Source organism: Ranitomeya variabilis, chromosome 5 (genome assembly GCF_051348905.1).
Source record: "Ranitomeya variabilis isolate aRanVar5 chromosome 5, aRanVar5.hap1, whole genome shotgun sequence".
In the NCBI taxonomy this organism is placed as follows: domain Eukaryota; kingdom Metazoa; phylum Chordata; class Amphibia; order Anura; family Dendrobatidae; genus Ranitomeya; species Ranitomeya variabilis.
Window position 1 is genome coordinate 77,934,667 of NC_135236.1, and position 12,126 is coordinate 77,946,792.

Below are 12,126 nucleotides of genomic sequence, written 5' to 3' on the forward strand. Positions count from 1 at the left end.
ACATTTTAGATTTCCAACTGCAGATCCTTTCCATAAGCCTCCACCAACAATGTCTGTCAGTGACTCTCCCTATGCTTGGAGGAGTCGGGGTAGAAAGCTGTCGGCTGAACTACCATTCAGAAGTATTGAAAGTACTAATAGTTTTATTGTGCCTGTTGGATTCCTCTACAGTAGTGCCATTGTCATACTAGGTGACGCGTTGCTTCCCCTATCTCTTCCTGCTCATGTCTCATGGACCCAAACATGATGAGCAGATGTATAATCGTACACACCATGTGTCTCCGGATGCATCGTCTTATCTCCTTGTACAATAAGTCCTCTCCGTGACCACACTGCTCACTTTCACCATCAGCCTCTTATGGAAACATGTACGGCAACGTGGATTATGTTGCCCCAGCTGAGCATGGAGACGTTTTCCTAAAGAGAAGCCCATCAGGTAATTAAGACAAAATGGCTAAGGGTAGTAGAATATAAGGACCATATTTATAGGATTGCTTGTTTTTCTTTAGCTTTCATGAGGCGGTATATGGCTCAAATGGGTTTTCTGATTTTTAAGGATTCAGGGGTGCCTCCATTAAGAGTGTCACATGATACATCAAATAATACGCCCAGGTCCGGAGCCAGATACTAGCGAACCTGGACAAAAACAGTTGGCTCGTCGGATTAGGGACCAAGCAACTTTGTAGGTACCGCTGTCAATTATTAGAGCGCCATTAAAAAGATTGGAAATAGGGTGTTGATTTCATTATCATTGCCATGAATGCTCACCTATGAAGCCCAACCTGTGGCTGATCTTCACAGGAGAACGGTAATTTTACAGTGCACTGTACAAGTGATTGCACGATCAAGTTACAGTATCTAAAGAGAATAATAAAAGTGCGAAAAGCAATGAAAAACATCCTCATAGATGTGACAGCGTATACTTTAAACATGCTGTATTTATTTCACTTAGGTCAATGGTAACGTCCCAGTTGGTCTAGGGAGATGATGGGATTATTGATAACACCTCAAATGGTCTAATATAATGTAGTAACGAGGTTAAAGGGTTTGCCTGCTACTATTGATATTAATGGCTGCTTTAATCTACCCCCTACACTTATACAGCTCTGGCAAAAATTAAGAGACCACCACATCAAAACCCTGTCATGGGCAGCCCAATCTCCAGACCTGAACCCCATTGAAAACCTCTGGAATGTAATCAACAGGATGATGGATAGTTGCAAGCCATTAAACAAAGAAGAACTGCTTACATTTTTGTGCCAGAAGCAGTGGGAAAGACTGGTGGAAAGCATGCCAAGACGCATGAAAGCTGTGACTAAAAATTATTGTTATTCCACAAAATATTGATTTCTGATCTCTTCCTGAGTTAAAACATTAGTATTGTTGTTTCTAAATGATTATGAACTTGTTTTCTTTGCATTATTTGAGGTCTGAAAGCACTGGGTTTTTTTTAATTTTGACCATTTTTCTTTGTCAGAAAAAAATACAAAAATTATTGCTTGGAAATTCGGAGACATGTTGTCAGAAGTTTATAGAATAAAAGAACAATTTACATTTTTACTCAAAAATATACCTATCAAGGGAAAAATCAGACTAACTGAACATTTTGCAGTGGTCTCTTAATTTTTTCCAGAGGTGTATAAGAAATTGTTGAATTGACGATTGTTTTTTGCCGACAGCTATCTTCCCTGTCTTATCTTACCCATACACAGGGACGATCAACTTGACCAAGCCCTCCTTTATGTTCTATAAGAGGGTCTATGCAAGAATAATCTGCCAGAGAACAAAAGAATTGGTCAACACACTGGATTCCTTTCTTCTCTGACATCATTGAGAGGTCCCCCACGCACATTAGACTATAGGCCAATGCTACTAATACTAGCAGCGGGTTTGTCCAATATGTAGTGAGGCCAATTTCAGATTGGCGGTGGTCTGAGAACAGGTACCCCCCTAATCGGCTGATCACAGATCAATAATTCAAATGAATAGAAGTTGATCTGCAGTACCTCAGAATGGCCACTTGGCTGTGTACGGAGCTATGCTGTTCCAGCTCCATACAGCTGGGCTGTTCCAGCTCCATACACTGTTTACATCTGGATAATTTCAGAGCTGGTAACATCTAATGGACGAGTGCGCATGTTTCTGAACCGCCCCTGAGGAGAGGGGGGATTCTTGGGTGTCACCTCTCATACCTGGGCCCCTGTACAGTAAATAGGCTATATAGTATATCTGTTCCTGACCATTTATCATTATATGGTTCTTTTTTTTTTTTTTATAGAAAAGGACATGATAGTGGGACCTCTTATGGTGTTGCAAACTGGGTCCATTGGATGTTCCCATGAATTCACAGCTTTTAAGCAATCCAATCCTCTCTAGCCGTAATATAATAAAACATTTTGTAACTTTTTAATATATATTTCTCATCATTTAAAAGATATCTGATTGCAGTCCGTCAAAGATAACAATTGTTGGCATCCATTGGCTAAGACTTAGTTCATATCTTACAACAACTGCAGAATTGCTGGACCTAAAGCGGATTTGTCAACAGATTTCGCAATACAAACTGCATACATCATTATAGAGATGTCTTAGACCTGATGAAGCTAGTGTGCTTACTTTGAAAATTTACGCTAGGATGACTTCATAATCCGAAAATAAATAAAAAAATGTACATTTTATGAGACTCCAAAAAAATCATTATTTTAAAACTAGGCAAGGAAACTTTCAAAAATAATCATACAGCCATTCTGATGTGGCTTTTAAAAATGAGAACACCAGCCTCTTCAGGTCTGAGATACCTATTTACTTTGTATTGTGAAATCTTGTGATAGATCCTCATTTATAAGCAGCAGGCGACCAGGACAGCATCTGAGTGTAAACAGGAAAGTTTCAATTAGCTGATAGCAAACAGGGAAAAAAATTTGAAGGCAGAAAAACTGTCCTTGTTACATAGTGATTACGAAAACCGGAAATCCCATTTATGATAATGACAAGCAAACACAAAACCATCTTGACCAGCTGTGGTAGAAAGTTCCTGTAAAACAGGAACTTCAAACTAAAAGTCATCCACAACTCTGAGCTCTAGGAAAAAGGAGACTTTAGAGACTCGTCTTGAGCTCATTTCCGGCCATATGGCTATTAGATGGCAATGCAAAAGTCTTCCAATTAGTCCTTATATGAATTTTTCAAGGAAGCATGCATAGATAATAGACTTTAACAATATTCAGTTCAAAAACTATGGACTTTCTATGAAGCCTTAAAGAAGCCATACAAAGACGCTGCAGGCTGAAGGCTTGTTGCCCGATAGAAATCTCTCCCAATCTCAGAAGTTCAGTCTTCGGTATGGGGACAGAAGAGTTAAGTCGACACCTCTGTTGGTGGCTTGTCTCCAAAAACAAGTGACTATACATCACTGTCATCATCTGCAGGTGAGTGTCAGGAAACCTCCAACACATCAGACGGTTCCACCGTAATCTAGGAGTCTTGCCAATTTTGCTCTAATGTGTGTTGGTGTCTTTAGATCTTCTCATTCTTTATCATATTATGTAGCAAGATCGTAGGGCAGGACTCCCCTCTTCAGAGGAACTGCATTTTTCACAAAGAGGTAGGTAAGTAATGGACTTTTAAATTGTGGAAGATGAATCAAACACGGTACACCAGACCTCTCTGCCCTTGGTGTCGATACCCATCACCAAAATGGTGTATAGGGCATATTTGGATCTTTTCCTTGATGCCTTTTTTCTTTTTTTTTGGACATTATTGAGTGAATATATTGTACACTTAGGTAATAATGATTTCTTATTACTCTGCCCAAATCCATACTTTTCAAGTATCCACTTTGGGAACAAAAGTCCCATTTTTGATTTAGACCCGTCTGTTCCTTTTAACATCAAACGTGTTCTTCATTTGCAAAGGATTCATGGCACTAAACTTTTTGGTCAAAATCTGTTTATCTTCTGTTTTCAGAACATAGTGACATATATCTTCAAGAAGAAAGTATATATGAACCAGTGCCGAGGAGTGAGAAGCCAGACTCTGAGAACCTCTGGAGACTATCATCCACTGGAAGCAGTATCGAAGATACTACACTTCAGTGGAATCCAGACCCGCCAAAAAGACGTAAAGCATGGATCCCTTCTTATCAAAGTCATTGTAAGAATACCACCTGGGTACCATAACTGCTGTGAAACAGTGGCTAATAGCCAAATTATAGTGCCATGTAGCCTCCTAACCAAGCAAGCTAAAATCCAAGGTTTCTCCTGACCTAGCCACCTCCACATAAATGTTTAGTCATACTCATCTATCCAGGCAATAGGGAAGTATGAATTAATTATGTAAGGAGACTAGTTCTTTCCTCCTCAACAGAACACTCCAGTACAATATCTAAGTGAAACGTCCAGGGAATTTCCAAGTGCATTGGTGACATTGGGAAAGCAGGCAAAATGTCCTTTGATTTTAATAACTTTTCCAACATTCTATATGCACTATGTCACATATACTTGTATGGTCAGTGATAGTATTCCTGTAACACTCCTGGTGGTTTAGGGTGTTTAGATGAGTAGTAGCCTTTATACATGAATGACTAGCGTTAGTATTCCTGTAACACCACTGGAGGTCTAGGGTGGTTAGGTGAGTAGTAGTCTTTATCTCTGATGTCATTAGATGGCTAGTGCTATTGGTAATGTCAATAATTCATGATTGTTCAAGGTGGTTGCGAGTAAATACCTAAAATGTCTATGAGTTGTATGATGATTTGAGGGGATTAGCATTTAATATTCTTGGTGGTTTAATATTGTAGGTGGTGGTAATGGTTGAGAAACCAAAGTATAACTATCATTACAATGTATTTCAGTAAGTTCGAAAAATCTCACTTTTTTACCGACTCAAATACAGGTTTCTGGATACTAGGAAGATACCTCAAGTCTCTGCCTTGCACTTTGTGACACTGGTTTTGAAGCCCACCTCTGAAACTCTTTCTTCTTTACCAGGTTGTTATCAGAAGTCCCGACTCTTGGTTGCTGCTTCTAGCTGTGGTCTTCTGCTCCTCTTGAGCATCTTCATCTTGGGTTATTTTATGACCAAATGTAAGTATAGACCTATTATTTACATCCTGTTATATGTTTTCTAACCTGATATTGAAAAGAAGGTAAAATATGTTCATTTCCTTAACTAACATTCCAGTTCCAAATATTTGGGCTTCTAAAGCCAAAAATCGACCTTATGATAATTTCTATGTGAATACATTCACATGACAAGCCTTGCCTGTAGCAAATCAATGAAATTTGTGCCAAAATAATGAGACATGTTCTTAATAACTTTGGGGCATTTTATGACCCTTTTTTTTTTTTAGCCCTGTCCCTATATCAGGTTACATTTTAAAACTGTCAAAAAATTATCCAAACACATAAAGAATTTGTCACACTGATGACTTCATTATTTGGATCAGTTATAGAGAAGTCTAAATAGACATCGCCAGACTCTCAAAGGATCAGTGCTAAAATGAAATGGTTAAAATGAAATTTGAGCAGATGCATTCTCATTGCCCCCTACGTTATGATTGTGTTCATGTTTATTCCCAGCCTACCTTTAACTTGCATTTTAAAAGTGAATAATCCAACTTCTCTCTGCCATCCTGATCTCAGTTTGTTCAGTTGTTTCCTTCTAATATTGAATGTAATATTTTTTACCTCGTTTCCTTTAAAACAAACATGATTTTAAACTTGCAGATTATGCTATGGAGACGGAATTAGAGAAAGTAAAAGCGCAGCATAGACGACACATAATGATGGGTAAGTATTTATGTCTACACATGTTCTGTAGGGGTGCAGGGCAGTGGTGTACATACAAATCACAGGGCTCATAGAAAAAGTTCTATCTTTGGCTGACGCACCCCCCCCCCTCCCCCCCGCCAAAATATATACCTGTATATTTATTTATATATTCGGTAAAGTCACGTCCTCCAATTTTTATAAACCCAGAGAAGGACATGTATTGTGACAAGAACACAATAATTACAGTATATCCTTATTGAAGCCCCTTAGTGTACTCGCCAGCAGTACCTCTTTTATGGCCACTACAGAATATGATGCTTCCAAAAATGCCTCCATCCACACACAGAGTATTATATCCCCACACTGAATCCCCACAGTTTCACCTCAAATGTACAGTGAGATGACTCCACAGTGCCTCCAGTAAAGTATGATGTCACCAAAGTGCCACTAACACCGTATAAGACTCCCACAGCATAATGCCCCTAAAGTGCCCTCCTATAGTATGATATCCCTATAGTCCCCACGCACACACACGCACACACACGCACACCGTCATGGCCCCCACACAGTATAATGACCTTTTAGTATGATGCCCCCACTCAGTATGATGGCACTGACTGCCACATTCAGCATGATAGCCCCCACATCCCCCTAGTCAGTATGAGGGAACACACAGCGCTCTACTTAGTGTGAGGGCCCCCACATTATGAAGGGCACCATAGCCCACCCACACAGAATAAGGGCCCCCACACAGAATTGGGACACCCACAGTCCCTCACTCAGAATAGAAGACCCAAAAGCCCCCCTCAGTATAATGACCCCCATAGCTCCTCACACAGTATAATGGCCCTACAACTCCATACTCAGTATGATGGCCCCTATAGCTCACCACTTAGCATAATGGCATTCACAGCCCCTCACACAGTAGGAGGGGCACCACAGCCCCTTACACAGAATGAGGATCTCCACAACACGCCACTCAGTATGGGAGCCCCCACAGTCCCCAACTCAGTATGGGGCCCCCACAGTCCCCAACTCAGTATGGGGCCCCCACAGTCCCCAACTCAGAATGGGGCCCCCACAGACCCTCTCCAGCCCTCCACTCAGTATCCCCCATCATTGTCCCATCCTGTGTAATGACCCCCACCAATCCCCCCACTCATTATAATGTTTCCCACCTGTATAATGACCCCCATAGCTCCTCCCACAGTATAATGGCCCCTACAACTCCATACTCAGTATGATGGCCCCAACAGCTCCCCACTCAATATGATGTCCCCTATGTTTACTAACATTTAAAAAAAAATACTACTCACCTCATATCATTCTCCCGGTGCACTGCTCTGCGACATGCGGTGTAAGAGGGGAGGCAATGTAGTGATGTCACCGTACCAGCAGACTCACAGGCAAAGGCTGAATGGTGGATGATGAAGTTCTCGGCTTCCTAATCTACCATACTATTCAAAGATATCTGTTTCCTGTGGATGTGGATATTGCTGGAATTGTGACAACAGGGGATAGAGAGGGGGCCCTGTGCCTGACCGCGCCGGGCTTTCCCGCCTCATGGGTCCCATAGCGGCCATGTGCACTGTTACAATGGACGTACGCCGCTGGAGCAGAGGTAACAGTTACAGCCACACCCTAGTATCTAAAGGCATCCAGAGGCCCCTTTGCCAAATAAGTAGAATCCGGTATTATAAATGGCACATGGTGGTTGAGGTCCCTGTTACATATTTTTCCCTAGTGCTCGGGTCACTAATTAACTTCATTGCTAAGTCCTTTAATAAAACACAGTCTTCTTTTTTTCCACAGGTTCCTTCCTTCTATATAACGAGGCCCATAACAAGTGTGCAGAGGTGCGCTCACCTTCCGCTCGCAGAGAGACTTTTGAGCTCACCGCTTCCGTTTGCTCCTCACTTTCCAACTCTCAGCTTTTCCACTGGCTCCCAGGAGGCCGGCTCATGAGCTCAGAGGAGGGACTATGTGTAGGGGTGGAGGGAAAGCCTCAATCACAGAAGCCACTAAGGCTTTATCAATGTGACTTTAACAAGACCTTGAGCTGGGATTGCTACAATGATACCTTGTTGGGAGTCAAAAGAGAAAATCTTTTCTTTAACTTTGGGAATAATCAAAAACATGTGGTCATGCTTTACTGGGGAAGTGGGGTTTGGAGTCGATGGAGAGCCCGGAATCTTGATGGAACGGTATTAGATGGAGGGGCTTGTGCTTAAGGGGATTATAACATTTTTGAAATTATATATATATATATATATATATATATATATATATATAGACTGATTCAGTGGTTACATTGTCAATTGTAATATACATGTCATGTATCAGAATAGCTTAACAGATATTTTTCTTTATTTGTCGGACACATTTTGTTGAATTGATCCGTTTTGATGTGAAACACAGGTTGTATGCAAATGACAATGCCCTTTAAATCACATGACTTGGTAGTAAACATGTATATCATGTGCAAACATTTTACTTTGGCCGTGAATAGAGAAGAAATAGAGACATAGCTCAAAATCTGCACAAAATTAAAAAAAAATTGTTAAAAAAGTAAAGCCAAAATACAAATGTTTAATAAAACCAAGATTTTATGCAGGTTGTTATTGTAGATACTGTACTGTATATGCAAAATAGACAGCGTCCAAATTCCAGGTGATGATATCAAAATGCGATTTCTTCTGCCAATAACATGAGTGACAAGGTTTCAATCTTCAAAAGGTCTTTATTAAGTACAAACACGAAGAGTCGGTTTAAATAGTGTGGTTCACGGAGGTAAACCTATCACCAGAAAACCATGGGCACATGGTGAGTTAAATATATTAAACGACATCATAATAAACAACACCCCCTCATCCTGGTGTACATGTGGCCCATTTTTGTACAATCCTAATATATATATCCCTCATCCTGATATATATGGCCCCCATCCTGGTATATATGGCCCCCATCCTGGTATATATGGCCTTCATCCTGGTATATATGGCCCCCATACTGGTATATATGGCCCCCATCCTGGTATATATGGCCCACATCCTGGTATATATGGGCCTCATCCTGGTATATATGGCCCTCATCCTGGTATATATGGCCCCCATCCTGGTATATATTGCCCCCATACTGGTATATATATGGCCCTCATCCTGGTATATATGGCCCCCATCCTGGTATATATGGCTCTCATCCTGGTATATATGGCCCCCATACTGGTATATATGGCCCCCATACTGGTATATATGGCCTTGATCCTGGTATACATGCCCCTTATCTTGGTATATATGGCCCCCATACTGGTATATATAGCCCTCATCCTGGTATATATGGCCCTCATCCTGGTATATATGGCCCCCATCCTGGTATATATTGCCCCCATACTGGTATATATATGGCCCTCATCCTGGTATATATGGCCATCATCCTGGTATATATGGCCCTCATCCTGGTATATATTGCCCCCATACTGGTATATATATGGCCCTCATCCTGGTATATATGGCCCTCATCCTGGTATATATGGCCCCCATCCTGGTATATACAACCCTCATCCTGGTATATATACCCCTCATCCTGGTATATATGGCCCTCATCCTGGTATATATGGCCCCCATCCTGGTATATATTGCCCCCATACTGGTATGTATATATATGGCCCTCATCCTGGTATATATGGCCCTCATCCTGGTATATATGGCCCCCATTCCTGGTATATATGGCCCTCATCCAGGTATATATGGCCCTCATCCTGGTATATATGGCCCCCATACTGGTATGTATGGCCCCCATACTGGTATATATATGGCCCTCATCCTGGTATATATGGCCCTCATCCTGGTATATATGGCCCCCATCCTGGTATATACAACCCTCATCCTGGTATATATACCCCTCATCCTGGTATATATGGCCCTCATCCTGGTATATATGGCCCCCATCCTGGTATATATTGCCCCCATACTGGTATGTATATATATATGGCCCTCATCCTGGTATATATGGCCCCCATTCCTGGTATATATGGCCCTCATCCAGGTATATATGGCCCTCATCCTGGTATATATGGCCCCCATACTGGTATGTATGGCCCCCATACTGGTATATATATGGCCCTCATTCTGGTATATTAGTCCTCCATTCTGGTATATATGGCCCTAATCCAGGTATAAATGCATCCTGGTATACATGGCCCTCATCTTGGTTTATATGGGCCTCATCCTGGTATATATGGCCCCCATACTGGTATATATGGCCCTCATCCTGGTATATATGGCTCCCATCCTGGTATATATGGCCCCCATACTGGTATACATGGCCCTCATCCTGGTATATATGGCCCTCATCCTGGTATATATGGCCCCCATACTGGTATATATGGCCCTCATCCTGGTATATATGGCCCCCATACTGGTATGTATGGCCCCCATACTGGTATATATATGGCCCTCATTCTGGTATATTAGTCCTCCATTCTGGTATATATGGCCCTAATCCTGGTATATATGGCCCTAATCCTGGTATATATGGCCCTCATCCTGGTATATATGGCTCTCATCCTGGTATATATGGCCCTCATCCTGGTATATATGGCCATTATCCTGGTATATATGGCCATTATCCTGGTATATATACTGCTCCCCATGCCCATAGTCCCTCCCACTTTTCTGTGCAGGCTTAAGTGCAGAGAGGTGGGCGGGATTATGGGTATGGGGAGCAGAGAATATTCACTTACTTTAATAGCGGGCACATGCGTTAACCCCAGCACCGCCTCCTGTGACCCATGCCTCCACCACAGCAGCTCCCCACAGCCACAGCTCGGTACATGCAGTCTATAAGATACTCCCCCCACACACTTTCCTCCATAATTTTTTTGGGAAAAAGTGCATCTTATAGTCCACAAAATATGTTAAAACAAAACTTTTAAATCCAATAATCCTCACAGAGAGAAAAAGGATGTTAAAACACAAAAGCCAACAACAGATACAATGGAGGTAAGATAATTAAAACAGGCTACCATGTACTGTATGTTGAATTCAATGTTAAGACCCCTTGGCTGGAGACTTTCTAATTCCAGAACGCCTTACTGTTTAATGATTTCAGTATGTGTCCACCCCTCCTTAGCACAGGTACACTATCTATCAGTGACAATTGTTTTTACACTTATCATCCAACCTTTTTGTTCTCCTTCAAATCACCTGAGACTATCTTTTTAACTCTAATTAGTTTACTCCGAGGAAGTGATTCAATCGCTATGTTAAGGTACCGTCACATTAAGCGACGCTGCAGCGATATAGACAACGATGCCGATCGCTGCAGCGTCGCTGTTTCGTCGTTGTGTGGTCGCTGGGGAGCTGTCACACAGACAGCTCTCCAGCGACCAACGATGCCGAAGTCCCCGGGTAACCAGGGTAAACATCGGGTTACTAAGCGCAGGGCCGCGCTTAGTAACCCGATGTTTACCCTGGTTACCATTGTAAATGTAAAAAAAAAAACCACTACATACTCACATTCCGGTGCCTGTCACGTCCCCCGGCGTTCGCTTCCCTGCACTCCTCCTGCATCCTGTGTAAGCGCCGCCGGAAAGCAGAGCGGTGACGTCACCACTGTGCTCTGCTTTATGGCCAGCCGGCGCTGACACAGTGCAGGGAAGCGGACGCCGGGGGACGTGACAGACACCAGAATGTGAGTATGTAGTGTTTGGTTTTTTTTACATTTACAATGGTAACCAGGGTAAATATCGGGTTACTAAGCGCGGCCCTGTGCTTAGTAACCCGATGTTTACCCTGGTTACCAGTGAAGACATCGCTGAATCGGCGTCACACACGCCGACTCAGCGATGACAGCGGGAGATCCAGCGACGAAATAAGGTGCTGGCCTTCTAGCTCCGACCAGCGATGTCACAGCAGGATCCAGATCGCTGCTGCGTGTCAAACACAACGATATCGCTATCCAGGACGCTGCAACGTCACGGATCGCTATCGTTATCGTTGTTCAGTGTGAAGGTACCTTTAGTGATTGCAAATGGAATGTAAAAGACTTTTTCTGTCAGTATGTTTAATAAAAAGATCAGTGCCTAAGGCACCATTATCATTATAGACCAATGTATCCCGAAACTGCATCATAGAATATTTCAGTTACTGTAGACTGTAACTCTGAAAATATATGATTGATTTAATCCTGAAAGGCAATTAATTCACCAGTACCTTAATCTCATAGGAAAAAGACATAATTGATATAGCGCCACAGCTTTTGTTGAACAGGCCCCTACCACGCAAAGATAGCATAGAGGGATTTTCATCCTGTAATATATACTTACCTTATTAGATGCAAAAAAGTTGGTAAACTT

General features: G+C 42.1%; 1 protein-coding gene across 2 annotated transcripts; it reads left to right on the top strand.

Moving 5' to 3' along the window:
* The first annotated feature begins 342 nt into the window (after nt 1-342).
* LOC143773332 (uncharacterized) lies at nt 343-8,679 on the top strand. 2 transcript variants are annotated; one of them, XM_077260807.1, is made up of 5 exons: nt 343-436; nt 3,967-4,119; nt 4,989-5,084; nt 5,727-5,789; nt 7,584-8,679. In XM_077260807.1, the coding sequence occupies exons 1-5, from the start codon at nt 367-369 to the stop codon at nt 8,000-8,002; spliced, it is 801 nt and encodes a 266-aa protein (XP_077116922.1). In that variant the 5' UTR covers nt 343-366; the 3' UTR covers nt 8,003-8,679. The 2 variants fall into 2 exon arrangements, with proteins under 2 accessions (XP_077116922.1, XP_077116921.1); XM_077260806.1 differs by having other exon boundaries at nt 3,967-4,152; nt 7,584-8,675.
* Nucleotides 8,680-12,126: the final 3,447 nt, after the last annotated feature.